At 32.9% G+C, this 18315-nt stretch overlaps 3 protein-coding genes across 3 annotated transcripts; 1 reads left to right on the top strand and 2 right to left on the bottom strand.

Moving 5' to 3' along the window:
- The first annotated feature begins 1476 nt into the window (after positions 1-1476).
- Positions 1477-3039, top strand: LOC123916226 (F-box/kelch-repeat protein At3g23880-like). The gene has a single exon (XM_045967631.1). The coding sequence runs from the start codon at positions 1616-1618 to the stop codon at positions 2693-2695; it is 1080 nt and encodes a 359-aa protein (XP_045823587.1). The 5' UTR covers positions 1477-1615; the 3' UTR covers positions 2696-3039.
- A 2536-nt stretch (positions 3040-5575) lies between these two features.
- LOC123916224 lies at positions 5576-10680 on the bottom strand. Its single transcript, XM_045967629.1, has 7 exons — positions 10519-10680; positions 9002-9242; positions 8753-8883; positions 7916-8009; positions 6920-7426; positions 6462-6799; positions 5576-6128 (listed from the first exon to the last, which is right to left on the bottom strand). The coding sequence occupies exons 2-7, from the start codon at positions 9171-9173 to the stop codon at positions 5967-5969; spliced, it is 1404 nt and encodes a 467-aa protein (XP_045823585.1). The 5' UTR covers positions 9174-9242; positions 10519-10680; the 3' UTR covers positions 5576-5966.
- Positions 10681-13435: 2755 nt separating this feature from the next.
- On the bottom strand, positions 13436-17972 carry LOC123916228 (glycine--tRNA ligase, mitochondrial 1-like). Its single transcript, XM_045967633.1, has 8 exons — positions 17496-17972; positions 17026-17397; positions 16260-16377; positions 15977-16171; positions 15319-15873; positions 15121-15201; positions 14723-14986; positions 13436-14146 (listed from the first exon to the last, which is right to left on the bottom strand). The coding sequence occupies exons 5-8, from the start codon at positions 15400-15402 to the stop codon at positions 14135-14137; spliced, it is 441 nt and encodes a 146-aa protein (XP_045823589.1). The 5' UTR covers positions 15403-15873; positions 15977-16171; positions 16260-16377; positions 17026-17397; positions 17496-17972; the 3' UTR covers positions 13436-14134.
- Positions 17973-18315: the final 343 nt, after the last annotated feature.

Raw genomic sequence — 18315 nt, 5'->3', positions numbered from 1 at the left:
ATATATTGTTCATATGAATAATTGTGGACATTAATGAAAAATCCCAAAATTGAAATACGGGTTCTAAATCATATAATAAGGCTCTGATACCACATGTAATAATTAACAATTTAGAGATCGACATATTATATGAAATTAGAACACATTTACTTGATAATCAGAAATCATGTTTACCGGAATAGCTGATATCGGAATCACCGATATATTAGACAAGGTCTTCCTCTGCCTAATCACATGCTCCAGTCTTTGAGGTCTTTGATGGGGAAGACAACAAATGAGCTTACTGTGTTTTTTCGTGACGGCAAAGGGGACCTAGCCAATCTTATATAAGATCACAACCCTAGTACCACCCATCATGGACTCTAGAGTTGGGCCTACACTTTGTTTCTACACAAATCAGAATTAGTGTTCAAGCCCACTATTACTGATCACAATTATCGGGTTTAAGCATCATCAAATGGATCACAACAACATCAACCCGTTTTTATTAAAACCAAAACTTACAATTGATTTGCAGCCCACATAATATTGGAAAATATTCTAACAGTTTTGTCTTAACATGTAGAAATGAGACAAGTTTCTCTATATGCACAAACTTATTTTTTACCATTAAATCACTAAATTTGTTTTAATTGATCGATCAATTAAAACAAATTTTTACATTGTGAAAAGCTTGTCTTACTAATTCACCATAGGTTTGGTCTATATAACAGTGACAGGCAAAGAACTCACACAGTCAAATGGCAACCAATTAACAGTGCCACCCACAAATATTCCCAACCCACACATCAGGCCAGAGTATGGAAAGTCTTGTATCCTTCTCCAAGAATCCATACCTAAAGTAAGAACATTAACTTCACATCTTTCCTTATACAAAGACGTAGCACCAGCTTCACATTTATCCAAAAACAAAGACATAGCACACAACCTTATAATTGTGAATGAATTTATCAAATCCAAAGCTATATGAGGATAGAGGTGATTTATTATCCAAAGGAGGCAATTTCTTGAATGTTCTAGCTCACGGTGTAAAGTTTTTACACTGTCAATCAATATCAACTGTGTATTTCGCTAAATCATCCGGTATACTCCACTATAATTGTATGACATGGAAAAATATTTGATTCTTATTGGATGTCGGTGTAAAATTAATTTGGCATGACATATCCGTTAAACTCAAATTATAATGTACTAGTTTCCCTTTATTTATTTTCATTGGTCTAAATTTCTTTACTTTTTTTATGCTACTTTTTTTTACTCAAAAATAAATAATATTCTGCCTTTATTCTAAAAAGATATTTGATTTTTTTTTATAGAGAAAAATATTATTTGATTTATATACACAAAATACATTATAAATGATCAATAAATTTAAAAAGTATCTTTCTTCAAAAAAAATTAAAAATTAAAAAGTATCTTTACTTATAATTGTAAATTATTTTAGTATATAATTGTAAATTAACGATTCCTAGCGTTCAAAGTACAAATTTTTAAAAGCTGCATTGGAGCTTCATATAGCAACCAAACGCCGCCGCATCTTCTCACTCAACCGCCATCAACAAGCAGCCATTAACAACCACCGTACAAACCCTAACTTCACCATCACTTACCAGCCATGTCCACTCTCTCATTCGATCTCATTGAAGAAATTCTCTGTAGACTTCCAGTCAAATCTCTCATTCAATTTCAATCTGTATGCAAATCCTGGAAATTGCTAATCTCCGATGACCCCAAATTCGTCAAGAAACACCTTCAGATATCACTCTCTTGCCCTGTTCAGAGCCGCCACCACCTCATCGTAAACTCAACTGGTAAAGTTGGCTATTGGAATTCACCAATTTCCTCTATTTTCAACACAATGTCTAATGCTATCATCACTCAAACCAAGCTTAGCTATCCTTTGAGTCTGAACTCGATATCGTTCAAAGTTGTCGGTTCTTGTCACGGCATTGTTTGTGGTTCAATTCCACATTATGTTCTTTTTTGGAACCCTTCTATTCAAAAATTAAAGATATCACCAAATTTATATGCTTATGTTTGTAACACAATGTATGGATTTGGTTATGATCGTTATAACGATAATTATAAGGTGGTTGCTATTTCTTGTTATGATTCTGGGAAAACTAAAGTGAATGTTCATACTACGGGTACAAATTGTTGGAGGAGGATCCAGGAGTTTCCTTCTGGTGTTGTTCCCGTTGGAGAATCGGGGAAATTCGTTGGTGGTACTGTTAATTGGTTGGCATCTGAAAATGGAGTTGAATTGAATTCTTCTTCGTTATGTATTGTTTCTCTTGATTTGGGAAACGAGTCTTATCAGAAGATTTTGCAGCCCGATTACGGAGATGTAAACGTAGTTAGTTTGACATTAGGCGAGTTGAGGGATTGCTTGTGTATCTTTGCTCGTGGTAAGTCGTTTGTTGATGTTTGGCTTATGAAGGAATATGGAAAAAAAGAGTCTTGGAATAAATTATTCACAATTCCTTTTATCGAAGATATTGGTTGTAGCAAAGTTGCATATATTTATGAGGATGAACAAGTTTTGTTGGTGTCTAGAGCTAAAGATATGTTGAAACCTAAGTTGGTTGTTTATGATTCTAAACGTGATACTTTTAAACTTCCCGAGATTGAAAACATCAATAATTGGATGGTTCCAACTGTCTATGTTGAGAGTTTGATAACAACTTGTTCTTGATATTGCCATGTTGGTGTTGATTATGTCACTTGATCATAGGATTTAGCTGCAGCTTATATGTTAAATTTCTATTTATGTTATTTATTTTATGCTAGTTTTCATTGTTAGTGGCTTCATAATTAATTAAGTATTAATGGATTCTACTGATTGAGGGTTAAATTTCCATTTTCTTTCATTTATTTGTTAGTTGGAGTTGTAGGTTCGAAATCACATTACATGGTTTGTGGGTTGATTTTCTAAAATCTTTGTTTATATAGTTCATTAGTATTTGTTAAGATGAATGTTAACTTATGCACAATTTTGTTTGCTACAAAATGCATTATGACCTTAACATGTTATGCCAATTCATTTTTCCTTGTGATGTTGTTTTGAACTTTTGCACATATGTAGCCATTTGCCAAATATAGAGGACCAATGACTATTGATCACTTCAATTGGTTCTCTAAATAAAACATTGTGGAAATACAAAATAAGAAAATGCCTTGTATATCATTATTAATGTTGATAAATTATTGCTGCTACTGCCGCTTAAAAGCATTTATTTCCGATGTATTTGCTTGCACAATCTATTTTTTATTGCCTTGGGTACTTTGCTGGACTGCAATTACAAAAAATTTCATTTGTTGAATCACAAGGAGGTTAATATTGGGTGGATTCTTTGTTTTTAAACCCTAAAATTCCAACTCCATATTTTAGATTGGTATCTTTCTTCATGTTCTCAAATGAGATTTGTCATTATATAAAGTTTAATTGTGCATAGAATGCTTGAATATAGACACCTCAAGTTATCTTTTCATTATTAAAATTTCTTCGGGTGATATGCTTATGACTTGACCTTAAATGCAATTTACATTGTGAGTTGAATCTAAAAGCAATTGACTGGTGTGAATTTCTTTTCTGATGTAAGTATGTAACATTATGCAATTGTGCAATGTGGAATGAAAATCAAGGTACACTGATATTAAATGCTGCTGTAAATGACATGTTTGTCTGTGGATAAAGTTTCAGCATTGGTTGTGGAGGAAAATTACTGGCTTTGAAATTATATCAGTCATTGCAACTCAGATGTGATTGTTGCACGTTCTTGACTACAGTATATTTCTTTCAAATGGTGCTGTTTGCTGTGTATGGAATTTTGCTTCATGTGGGATGGAACAAACTCAACAAAGTGAAAGGCATGGGACAATGGCATTACTACTTACTAGTGGAATGGAGCAAGTACACACTTCTCAAGGCTTTTAGAAGTTAGTTACCACGAAGATGTCATTCAATTTAGAAGTAGCACGAGGTTTTCACGTGTCAGTAAAATATGGATTGGAGTGGAGTTTGGTTTCTAGAGGAGAAATGGTTATGCTGCTGCAATATTTTGGATAGTTACTCAACAGTGTTTTCATTTTTGCTTTGGTGTTTGGTTCTAGAACGGCCTGCAAAATTCTGCAGGTTCAGATTTTGTTACAAGAGAGTAGACTTAGAATTGGTTTTATGTATGTTGGCTCATTGAAGGTGGTTTTTTGGATGTGGTTATTTTAATTTATTAGCTTATTTTGCCTTTGCAATAAAAAAAAGAATCAAATTTATCAAAATAAGCTTGCTTTTCAGTGTTACACATTCATCTATCAGAAATAAGCATAAATATGCGGGTATCATTATGTATAAATTAATCTATTACAAATAAGGCTTATCAAAAAAAAAAAAAAATCTATTACAAATAAGCATACAACATAAAAATAAAAAGAACTTTCACCGGTTACTTATTATGATAATTAAAATTTTATTTATAATGAAAAACATACACATAAATATGCGGGTGGATACTAGAGTACATGTACACACACCTATAGTCCTATACCCACTTAATTTTACATATAATTATTATTATGTAGGTTTTTATCCTACTTATTGTGAAATTGTGTGTAATTTTAAGGATATCTATTGAGGATGAGTCCAATTCTGGATTAGTGATTAGTGATTTCCATGGCTTGCAGACACAATGAAGTTGAAAGAGAACTTTCACCGGTAACTTATAAAGGATTTCAGCAACCACATTCAGCGGAAGTGTGGGTTGTGGTGGCGGAGATGTTAAGGTTCCGGTGGAGATAGTCAATTGCTGCCCCGTAGTGGCGGAAACAGCATCATTTCCGTCCTCGCTTCCTAGTGCCATTCAACCTAAGCTGTACAAAGTACCAAATAGAATGTAACAATTTACAATGTGAAGGTGAGATGGTTCTATCAACTATCTATGTAAGAATTTATAGTGCTAATGTTCTCGTTTTCACGAGTAATTGTGAAGGTGTGAGATAGTTCACTTTTTCTTTTGGTCAAAAGTTCACAATGTTTTTTATTTTGAATATATGTTTTAATCGTTAGCATTTTTTACTTTTTTATAAACACATTAAAAATTATCATATTGAGAACATATTATAATAAAATCGTATATGATTTTATTTAATTTCAGTCAAAAGTTACTTTTATTGATATTATTTTTATTTTATCAAATTAATTTTGTTGACTAGTATTTTTAAAGATGGATTCGAACTCAAACCTTTGATTAAGATGAAAGAGATTTTTTACCATATCTCATTCAAGTTCTCTTGAATATCATTTTTTATACGATTTTTGTTACTTTTGTTTTATAGATTTTGATATTGTCTTTTAACATATTAGTAACAGATACTATATATTTCCGTGAGCATATCTTAATAGTTTAATTTACTTCCAAATTTACCAAAGAATTTTGTTTGGGTGTATGGACTAAACATTGTTTTGATAGCAGAAGTTTGAAGCAATTGAATGACTGTTGGTCATGGTCACTTCCATTAAAATTAAGTGGGAGTGTTTGGTTAGAGGTTGTTTCAGGTAGAATTTCAATGAAACATGTAATGATGATATATATATAGGTATATAGATAAGGTACTTTTAAGCTACATTAAATAAAAAGACAACAACCAACATATATAAACAGTTCCTGAAGTATAAACTTTAACCAATAACACAGCCTCTATAGTACTATAACAAATCAAAATCCAAAACTTGAAACCAAAACATTGTACTTATATATGTACAATTTTTTTAAATACTATAAAACTATAACATGTTCATAGCTAATTTCTGAAAACTCACTGGAGTCAAAACTAGAATGTGCAAGACAACTAGGCAGAGGGTTATTTCTGACTGATGTTGTAGCATCCTAAGATTAGAATAATCTACTGCTGCTTCTGTGAAGGGCAGGCAAGGAGGTCCAGAATATATGCCAATGTGTTGAAATGCAAAACTAATCCTTCTTGTTCCCAAATTTTCCGGCAATAACTGGTCGAACATCATCCACATCAACAAGTTTCTCCAAAAAGGGAAGTAAAGAAATCAATGCAGAATCAGATGGATCATCAAACCAACTCTCGATTGGAATACCGTTGTTAACATGCAACTGGTACACCTGACATGAACAAATGTCTGAAATTTCAGTATCATCATTTACCATAGGCAATAAATCGAGAACCGGACACAATATAAAAAGGACTATTTATGATTACCAATGATACATTATATTATGTGGACTACTTATGATCACTAATGATACATTTATATTCTGCTGAAAAAATAGAGCACAGCTTCATGAATATTGAATATCGGAAAGAAAACTAGTTATCTAAATGAGGCATTTTGGAATAGTTATATTGCAAATTTAGTTATACCAAATATTTTGGATCATGAATGAAATAATTGAAGTAGACAAAAACCTTTTAGAACATGAAGATGAAGGAAATACCTGAGGAGAGTTGTCTACTATAGCTACTTTTGCTAGGTCAATTCCAAGAACTGTCAAATCTTTGGTGTAGGTACCATTTTCATAGATGCATGCATCTCGGTATACTCGTCGAGAAAAAAGTTTTTTATCGGGATCAAGAACATCTAGCAACTTTTCAGCATAAATCTTTTTACTTGCTGTGAAAATGATGATCTTCTCAAACATCTTTGATACTCTCTCCAAAAACTCGTGGAGGAAGGGCCTTTTTCGCACATAGACAGTGTACTCCTTGTCAAGTGTGACTTGAATTGTGAAGTCAGCACTATCAGATTTTGCCATTGTAGAGTGGATCAGTGTTTCTGAAAAGGAGAATCAATCAACAACATTATACATTTTTGGAATAAGAAGGTTCAAGTGAAAACAAAGGCACATATATATGGGTAAAAACACATCAGCAAACAAAGATGAACTATATTTACCATCCAAATCAAGAACAAGGGTGATATCATTCTTTTTACTTGTCTCCTTGCTTACTAGAGCTGGCAACGAGTTAGATTTGTCTGATACCTCCAACAAGTTTTTTATGAATGTCTCTGGATCAATATAATCTACTCTTTCGGAATCAAACAGAAAGGACCTGGCATCAAGTTCTTCAGTAGGTGGCTTGGCCTGATGGCAAATGAGATTGAAACATGAAGAATCGAACATCGGCTCCTGAAACTCCTCACAAGATCCTACATATTGGTAATTAGCTGCTTCTGTGGTGTCCTCAAGGGTGGAAAAATCATATAGCATATTTGTCCCAACAAAATCAAGATCAGGAAGGTTACTATAGCTGAGACTGTCATCAAATGGATTAATCCCGTCACTGGAAAACCCATCGAGACAAGCCTCATTCATATAGTAGTCTAACATATCAGATGTTAGGAAATTGGGAATGTTATTGCCATCCACTTGAGGAGGGGTCGTCATATGCTCCTTATTATCTGCAACGAGACCAAAGTCCACATATCAGATTTTGTTAACCAAGTCATAAGGATGTGTTTCACCTTTGTCAATTAGTACTACCTTCAGTTCTTTTCAAAGCGAAATAAAAGACCAGATCATCAAAACCCAGTTAAGGGTATTTAATTAAAAAAGTTAATGTAATCTTTTCCAAAAATACCAACGGCGGTACTCATTAAATGAGTCCATTGAAATAGTAAATATTTAGAATTCTGGTTACATAAATGATAATAAAGAAACTCAATCAATTGATACTCGGACAATTTGTTTACCTTTCTTATCATAAAGACCAAAGAAATAACCTAATCGTCTCTTATAAAATGACCAGAGGTAGTATCTTAGCTTTTTATTTCACTGAGGAGACACTTTACCCTCAACTTGTATACTTTTAGTTGGTTCTTTAATTATGTTCCTTTATTATCACAAAAAATAAAAACAGCATTTGAACAAGTATCGTTTGAAGTGCATACCTGCTTCAAATAGGTTACAATGGGCACCATCAGGACTATCAAAATAAGAGAACATCGGATCTGAAATTGCGGAAACAGAAACCGGAAAAGAATCCTGCCATAAAAAATCATCATAGTAAGTAATGATAAGCAAAGAGGACGTTGGTACTTAATTATTTTTTAAGAATATACAAACAAATTATACTGCAATGAACTGATTTTTATTGAATGGAAAATTAGATCACAAATCGTAGAAGTTAGAGGATTATAATATAATTGCCAATAAATATTAGATTAGATATCCACAGAAGAAATAAAAGGGTTAATGAAGCAGTTAAATGGAAATAACATCAATACTCCTAAGTCCTAAACTATATTAACAATACAAGGATGCAGGTGCAATAAATTTTTACTGCTTATAAAATAACAGTCCTAAATCACAAACATAATATTTTGAGCAGATGCAGTAATTGATGCCAACACAATAATCATAAGCAGTGCACAGAATCTAAGGTTATTTATTAAGAAAAACACAATCCATAAAAGTATATTAAGTGGACAACATGCAGATCAACTCTTGCATATCAAAACTTGCATCAGACGGCACGGCACACATGAATTCAAGCCAAAATTTCAATTTAGGACCAATAATGTCAACCATTAGCAATATTCTTGTCACCAACTACTACGTAATCTTTTCATACGTCATACTCCTGCCCCACAAATAATGAGGACCGAGTTGTCGTTCATATAAATTGTTATTTGCACTCATGTTGCATGCATGTATAACACATAATAATGTACATATACACAGCCAATTTGTATTAATAAGATCCATGAAATGAAAGCGAGCCTTACCGTTTTTACTATTGAATCTGCACAACCATTGAATAAAAGACCGTTCTGCCTCGCAGTTGTGTCTATATCAGATGACATTTGGTGTTCTTCATTGGCACGCTCCTCTGAAGATTCTTTATTTACAAAAAAACCTACATCCGACATGTGCAAATAATAAGTCCATTGCTTGCACAATATGAACATAAAAGACTTCTTAAAACACAATTATAAGTGACTTTGCATTCAATATGATAAAGTATTAAAGCTTACCACCATTATGAGATATTTGGCTTGATATATCTAAATGTTCCATTTTATCGATAACTCCAACCATAGAACATGATCGTTTAGATATTTTATTCGACTTATGAGATACAAGAGGATACCTCCCACCCTGTCTGCAAGTTGTAGCAGATTTAGCCACCATTTTAACGGGTGGCATCAAAGTTGGGCTTCTGAAGAATAGTCTAAGATCATTTCAACCTACTGCAGTCTGTCCTTTGCATCTAACCTGTAAGAAACAGAAACAAAATTCATGTCATACAAAACACATGTGCATAAAATGAAATGAAAAAGAAAAAAAATGGATCATACACAAATTATGCTAATAATCTACATAATATTTATGCTATCGTCATATCAACAAAAAGTAGTTGGCAGGTAAGTAGATATGAAAATCAAGGTGATTCAAAAATACAGAATAGTTGAATTTGACACAATATCTCTTCATTGAAGAATAATTCAAGCTTGTTCATTTGAAAGTTGTGAAATTCTTCATAATTTTCAAGATTTAACCTTAAAATCAATACAATTAAACACATGAAATCTAAATTATATTATTAATGACAACAAAAAATAAAAAACTAAATCCAATCTATAAAAATCCCTCCAATCATTGAAGTCACAGTTAACAGTCCATATTCCAGCATCCAAAACTCTCAAAAGTCAAAACAAAATCAATGAAACCCTAATAGTCCAACTCAACTCAACTGAACTATGTTAGGGTTTTTTCATCATAACAATAAATTGAATTATTATCCACAAAATTTGTTCACTTACTTGCAATTCTCTAAATCTAACGCACACAGTATAAACATAAAACCACAAAACCTGCCAGAACAAAACAATCCCAAAAAAATTATTAAAAAAAATCACTTTTTTACGTTAAAGATTATCGAATTGGATTCAACTAAGGAAAAAATTTCCAAAATTATACAAACCCTTATCTTCTTTTCAGCTCTCTATCACCAGAAAGATCAAAATGAAAACTTTAAATCACCCAAAAGAAACGAAAACCAAAATTCAGCATAAAAAAAAAACCCAATAAACCAAACCATAATTTACAAAAAAAAAAAAAAAAACCAAGTTCATAAGAAACCACAATTAAGCAAAAAGCCAATTAATCAAACCAAAATTCACAAAGTAAGAAAAAAAAATTAAAAAAAATCAAGTTCATAAGAAACCACAATTAAGCAAAAACCCAATTAACCAAACCAAAATTCACAAAAAAATAAATAAAAAACTAAAAACAAATCAAGTTCATAAGAAACCACAATTAAGCAAAATCCCAATTAACCAAACCAAAATCCACGCAATTTCGAAAGAAAAAAAAATCAAGCTCATAATAAACCACAATTAAGCAAAAACCCAATTAACCGAAACCAAAATTCACACAATTTGACAAAAAAAACAAGAAATTAAAATCAAGAACAACCAATTAATGAAGGGGAAAAAAAAAACAGCATAAGAAAAACCATAATTGAAACAAGAAAGAAAGAAACGAATACCTATGCTATGGTCTCTCTTCTGTTCTGTTCTGTTCACCCTGTCGCTGTCTCTTTCTCTCTCTAAAATGAAGAGTGAGAGAGAGAGATGAGAGTCAGAGAAGCGAAAAGGGGTCAATGGAATGTTGTGTTGTTTTGTGTTAACAAGAAAGAATCTCATTTTATACTTCTTTCTGTGTTCTATACTTTAACATTACTTTCAAACTCAAAGATCAGGATCAGTTTTAACGGTTATGATTTTAATTTGTTTGAAATCATAAATCTAACGGTTGTTGTTGGTAACACGTGTGTTATTGGGATGAACACACTACTGAAAGACATGGAAGCTCAGAATGGCGGCGACAGATGTCGTGTCATGGATATTTTTATCGAGCCTTGAGTTTTTTTTTTTTTTTAATTTATTATTACCACCCTACCTCATTTTTTCTCGTGTGTTCTATAAATTTATCAAAATATTTATGTTCAAATAATGGGTCTGTTTGTTTTAGCTTTAAAATAATTGATTTTTTATTTATATTTTTTAAAATAGATTTTCTAAACCGATTTTCAAAATATTACAATTTTTTTATATTTGTTTTTTCTAAATTAAAACACTAGTTTTGACATCATATAACATAAGCACACATTATTGAAGATCAAAACATAGTCAAAACCAAAAAAATTACAAAAAGTTGTATTTCAAAAATGATTTTTATGAAAATCTATTTGAAATAGCTTCAAAATTAAGTGATTTTTCGGGATTTTGATATCCAAAAAAAAGTTTCAATAAAATGATCAAATACCTAGAATCACATTTTAATAAAAACTATTCAAACGAAATTTTTATTTGAGCTTTTATAAAAAGTTTCTTTGTAAAATTTTTTTACACAAAATTATGTAACACTACAAGAATCTATTTTAAAAAAATCTATAACAAACAGATCCAAGATCTCCTATTTTTTTTTATCAAATACTCCTCTGATCTCATGTTTTATAGTTACGATGTGATTCACCCTTGTTTATCTTTTGTTGGTGTGCTGATTCTAGCTAGTGCTTAGTTTTTTACTTTTGATTGATGTTATTGTTAGTTGTTGTTGTTGTTTGTTCATTCTCAGTTTGTCGAATTAGCCGTGATTTCGTAGATGTTCGAGTCAAGAGTAAATATTGTGCCTAGAATTGTATCTGTTTGATTTTGCATTAATTTTGTAGTTAACCTCATTAGTGAATACCCTATTAATGTGTTGTGATCTATTCATTGAGTAATATTTGACTTTTAAGCTTTTTGAATGAATGAAGTTTTTATGTTGACAAAATAATAAAAAATAAGTAAATCTCATGTATAAACAAAAAAGTAAATCTCATATATAAACAAAAATTCACTTTTTATATCTTTAAATAAGTAAATCTCACGTATAAATAAATACATTTTTAAATAAGTGTTCCAATGTGAAGGTGAGAAAAACATAATGGGAATTGTGTGTTTTTTTTCTAACTTTTTCTAAATGTTTGCTCTTGTCAGATTCTGAACCTTAAGTTTAGAATATGATGAAATATAAAATGTTTGATTCGGATAGAATAAATAAAAATAGATAAGGAAAGAAAGTGAGAGACACAAAGTAATTTATACTGATTTCTCTTATAAATCGGGAGTAGTCCAGTTTTCTTGCACTTCCAAGAAATTTCCACTATAATCACTAAAGATTGCAAATGCTCAAGCACACAAACAAGAGATTTCCGATGCTCAAGCACACAACCAAGAGACTTCTTACAATCTAACTTAATTAAATAAAAGATTGTTTGAGTTTTACTCTTGATATACAATCAGAGTTGTAAGCAATACAAAATAATGCGCGACTCTTGCTTAGGAATTTCTAAGATGTAAAGTTTGTAAGAAATTCTAAGTTACAAGTTGCACTTTGATTTTGACAGAGTAATTATTCTTTTAAAATTTGCCAAGAGTTGTCTACTTTTTTCAAGTCATTAGTTCCTTATATAGAGAATGATAAAAGAGACGTTGAAGAATAGTCATTGCACAAATTTGAGTCTTTGAGAAGGTTGATCATAGGCGTTGGAATGTTTGTTGATATGGTTAATGACGATCAAAAGACGTTTGAATTCCCATTGCTAAAAAAGGAATTAACCGTTTCATTCCTTTGGGAAGATGCCAGTTATTGTGATGTGCTATCTCAATAGCTTTCATGACCCCTGAGAGTTCAGCCACCAGGTAGGAATTGTGGCCTAAATTCTCAGCAAAGCAAGCAACCATGTCTGCATAGTGATACTTTAGAGTCTGACTTTCAAAATCCAGAGTCTGATACTTCAGAGTCTAATCTAAAATTTTAGCTTCACTTCAAAATTTAAATGCTCTTGTATATGCTCAATTTAATAGTACTAACTTTTTAAATCTATACAAAAAATTTATTCTATGGTCCTACACACTTGAACATATATTAGCATATCCAATTTATTCTCTTAATACTTTATTATCATCAAACTTTAGAGGAATTGTACAAAACTCATTTTGTTTCAACAATCTCCCCATTTTTTATGATGATAAACACATTTAAAACAGAGTTCAAAATGTGAAGTTTGTAAGCTCCCCCTAATTCTTATCCAGGTTAATTAAATTCAAAATTCAATTTAAAGTGCATAAATTCAAATTTAAGCCAAAATCAAGCAAAGACTAGTTTTCAGTTCTAAGTCAGAATCAAGCAAAGACTAGTTTTCAGTTATAATACGTAAGACTCACTTAAATACTTATCTATCTTACTTCCCCTTTTGTCATCAACAAAAAATTATGAAATAAAGATCAAGATAAGATACTGATAAAATATTATATAAATGAAAAAAATAAGCAAAGAGTGCAAAAAGATTATCTACAAAAGAAAATCCTAGGGTATATTCTTCAAGACTTCTAGAATGGCCTTGATATCTGATCCCATTTCATCTTTATTTAGCAACAAGACTCTTGAGCTGAACTTCCATAGCCTCTTGCTTTGCAATCACATTAACCGGCTGAGCTTCTATCTCCTCTTGTTTCTGCCTGTGAGCATCTCTGTTTGATTCTATAGCCTCAGAACTCAGTGCTTTAAAATCTGCAGGGCAAGATCCATTTGAGTTATGAGATTGTCCCATTTTGTAGCATCCACCAAAGTATCAGTGGCTGTGAACCACTCAGCAACCAAGTCTTGAACTCTATCACAGATCACAGTACGCAATTCTTCCAATTTGGATTGAATGTGAGGAGGGGGGTTCAAGTTATGTGTTGATTGATGTGGTGGAGGGACATGGTGTGAGGATTCTTCTGAAATGGACAATACTGCCGTGTCAGAACCTGACACAACTTCTTGCTCTCTTGAAGGCGTAGGGTGTGGTTCAGACCAAGAAAGATCAGCCAAGATTGGTGAATTGGTTTTCAATGATTTGTCTGTAGCTGTAGAGGAGTTGTGACGAAAAGTAGACCACACATCTTCCCATGTCCACCGGCCTTCGGTTAACTCCCCAATAACATCGGCAGCTTTTTCGACTTCCACACGCACTTGATCCTTGCTGTCTCTCTCCCGAATTGTCACTGACGTTGTTGAATCAACAGTGACAGCAAAGGGAACACCAAGTTCATCTGTTCTTGCATACCGTTTTCCTATTGCTCTCCCTGTTAATATTTTTACAAAAAAGAAATTTCAAGGTTTTAGTCCTGGTTACAGCAAAACCAGCATAAATTCACTCCTAAAACAAAATTATGTACGCAAGAAATGTTGACAGCATCAAATCAGGTTTAAGCCATTTAATACATATATCATCAAGAAGAAACACTTGAATATGAGGGTTGAATCACTAAAAACAAAACCTACTTCTTAGAAAAATACTCCATGAACGAAGCATCTGCCCATCCAAGAAGTGATCTTACAAGTAAATTATCCTCAGGAGAAGCATTTAGTTTCGAAGAATTACAAGGTGAATATTCTTAAAGAATTTCTTTTAAACATTCATTCATGCAATCATCCAGCCTAAACCTCTAAAGGTTTATTTAATATAATCTACGGGTATATTTACATGTTAATTAGAACTTCAACTTTAACAACATGCCTGTAATGTCAATTATATGCAAAATTCTAGCAGCAGTCAACGACGTGGAAATTAATTAGGCAACCTCTTCAAACTTCTAGTTTTGAACCAGAGGGAAAACTGTGCACTTAATAGGAGCTACAAGTGAAGGAAAGCGAAATACATTTAACTGTTGATCTCCAGCTTTACTCGGCCTGGTGTAGAAAGTATGCTCAAATAAGCAATATATTATCCGTCCAATCCCAAAGGATGGTTCAATCACAGATGGTGTAAAAACTCGCTGATGCTCTTTCTTTTTCTCCGTGTGAATGCTCACCATGCTCTTATTAATAGTTACAGTTTTCCCAAGCGTACACACGTCAAACTCAACCTCGCCTTTTGATTCCAAAGCGGCCTTCATATCCAATGCTTCTTTCTCATGCATTGCCTGCCAGAGAAGATTCAGTCTCTAAAAATTTTGCAAGTAGCTATTTGCAGAGAGTCACGGTACTAAATACCAAAACAGTTCTAATGCAAAAAAAAAAAAAAAGAAACTACCAAAACAGTTACACCACGAATTACCTCAAGTGCTTCAACCACCATCGTCTGACTACCTTTGAATGCCTTGCCCAATTCTTTCTTTATGGGAGTTATAACCAATTTCTGAAATAATAATAATAATAGTAAGTCACATATCAAGTTAATTAATGATGAACAAGGAATTCTTATAGTTGTGTATGAAGTTGCCAATAAATCAATATCATCAGCATTAAACAGTACCTCCACTTCCTTTGGTTCTTCTATTTTTTCACGAGCCACCAGCGGAACACCACTTTTCTCCTGCAGTATTGAATATAAAAGCATTATGAGAATGTAGTATGCCACACATTAAAAGATGACAACTTCCTTAGTTGCTATTATATTGTATGAAATACAGTGTGCCCCCTTTAAGTATTGACATTAAGGTTGATGAATCCAGATGTAATGAAAACAATTTGAATTTATATTATATATCTAAATCTAAAATACAAGTTGTCTTGGTTTTTAAAGTTTATCACAAAGCATCCAACGGCTCCTTTTTCTCCCGATCCCTCCTCAGATCCTGATCCCTTTGCATTCACGCAAATCATATGCAGATCTATCAGCGATGCCAACACACTCAATCCAACCATAGGAACACTCCATCTCAGCATCCCAGCAGTCAGCGGCATAATGGGCCATCTCATTGGTAAGATGCTGCCTAAATCTCAAGCGGCCTTTGTCTATACCGAGACACGTCAAGAAGAGATATACTCTCCCGATGAAATAACCAAGAGTCTCATTATTGACAATACCCTGATCAAAATCATCATAACATGTGGTTAAGACGTTAAGTAAAGAATCGACAAAAATTTTGGGTGAAAAGGGCATTGACTACTACACTATTATTGAAATTGACCTTTGAAACAGCTTCACCTAGACGGATTCTCTTTGCAGACTGACCAGAACGCTGTTCATCCCTCGGGAACATGAAAAACTCCAAGTTGGCAACTTTGGCTCAATTTCTGCCAAAGTTATCTTCGGGGTCAACGAAGTGCTCAATTTCTGCCAAGGTAAATTCGCAGACTCTGAGAAGGCCTTGACGGGGAGATATCTGCAAAAAGATACAGAAACCAGACTAAATCCCAATTCCACAAAAACACCAATACCAAACGCAAGTTCAAACAAAAAACCCAACAAACCTCATATCTAAAAGCCTGACCAATTTGTGCAGCAGCAAAGGGTAGCTTGTTTCCTTTGTAATAGTACAAGTCTTTGAAATTAACAAATATGCTCTGTGCACTTTCGGGACGCATAAACCTGTTTCAGTTGAAAAAGGAGTTAAATGCTTACTTACCACAATAATCAAATTTTTAATGCATCAGGTGAAATAGCCATGGCTAGGGCATTGTAAGTGATTGCACCAGGTATCCCTAGAGGTCCTTACGCATCGCAAAGTGGCAAGGCCAGCCACTTGTCCTGTTTGCAAAGCAAAAATATAAAGCTATCTGGCATACGTGTGGTTTTAGAATTGAGTCCTTCCAGATGATAATATTAATTACTTTCGAATGGCACAATAACTAGAGGACCCAAGAAGGGACAGCCTACGAGAAATCATATCATATATAAAATGAAAAAAGCCTCAAAGGTTCCATCCCTGAAAATGCTAGGGGGTGCTCGGAAATGGTTGAACTAACATAGCGTGTGAGCTAATTTGCTAAGTTGGGATCAGGACAACTAATTAGTGGTCCTTGGGCCGGATACCGAGTTTTCAAACAAAAAAAATGACCCACTGGCATTCCAGCTTCTCTTCTACTATAGGATCGCATGGGGGTTGGTTGTGTTTCAAAGGAATCGTTCTTTTCGTTTTGGGTTTGTAACCAAAATAATAATGATGATAATAATAACAATCATAATCATAATAAACACAAACAACATAGAAGAAAAACAGGGTTTGAAGAGACGAACCCAGTAGCGCGTCAGAGGGACCAATGGAAGTTTTAAACATCAAATTGAAAGGGTAAGGATAAGACAGGGATTCTTGGTTTCCGGAGCAGTGATACCATACTTCTTAATCTTAGCATCAAGTTCTTGATATGAGTATTCATCCAGCACGGCAAGCACGTGTTTGAGCTCTTCAGTTTTTTCTGATGACAATGTGAGATCCTTTTGAAGCTTCTCAATGTTCTCATTGCAATAGTCCTTGAGCAAAGTGATCAGCACGGTAACACGTGCCGGTTTTCTCATCCTTCACTAATTAGCCACCATTGTTAATTTCAAAGAACCCGTTTACAATCTCATCAATTAATTGGAAGCAAATAATCAAACTTTTACCGAAACCTATGCAAACAACAGCACACAGATCAGAAGTTGAATGAAAGATAACCAAACACTTTGATGTATGAATTGAAGCAAAATGCAAAGTAATGAATCCAAACCTGTATGTAGCCAAAGTAGAGGAAGAGAAGACTCATTTCTCAATAAAATGGAATGAAAAATCAGAACTCTCAAGTCTCACCATCTTCATCAAACACAGCACTATGATCATGGTGGTAGGTTGAAGTGCCCGAGGAAGATCAAAACTTTCGTTTAAGGAAGTAATAAAGTATGTTGTTAAGCTCATTCTTTCCATAAGAATCATTTTATGTGCATTTTTTCTTTCTCTCTCATTAGATTAGATTTTTATTTCATTTTTCTCTTGTAATTTCGTCATGTCTTAGTGTGTGGTGATGTTTGGTTTCTTGTTTTGGTGCAATTTTTTTTTTTTTTTAAGAACCTAAATTAGACCCAAATTCGCACCAGAGAGATTCAAATCTAAGGCGGGTGCAATATTCTTTTGAATTTTTGTAAATACAATGTAACAGTGTTTTGTTTATTTCTCTTGTGGTGTTCATTGGACTCCGAGTGACAAATCAATTTTGATCAATTACGAATTCAATTGGACTCCGAGTGACAAATCAATTTTGATCAATTACGAATTCAATTAATGACTAAGTTGTCAACGAAACAAGTTCTTATAATGAGTATTTCGATTTTTTAATTGTCACATATTTATAGGCATTAAGTAAGTTATTTTATATCAAGAAACTCAAAAAACTTTTAAATTTATTGCATTTTAAAAATGGTAATCAAACAGATCATATATCTCAAAATACCATTGGTTCACAAACAATAATAATAAAATACTTTCATTGAAATTTTTATTCATTTTTTGTTTTTAAACAAAAATTCTTAATCAATTTGAAATTTTGAATTGGG

The sequence above is a fragment of the Trifolium pratense genome, linkage group LG3 (genome assembly GCF_020283565.1).
Source record: "Trifolium pratense cultivar HEN17-A07 linkage group LG3, ARS_RC_1.1, whole genome shotgun sequence".
NCBI classification, from domain to species: Eukaryota; Viridiplantae; Streptophyta; class Magnoliopsida; order Fabales; family Fabaceae; genus Trifolium; species Trifolium pratense.
The sequence above is the reverse complement of the archived record's forward strand: the minus strand, read 5'-3'. Positions and strand labels throughout refer to the sequence as shown.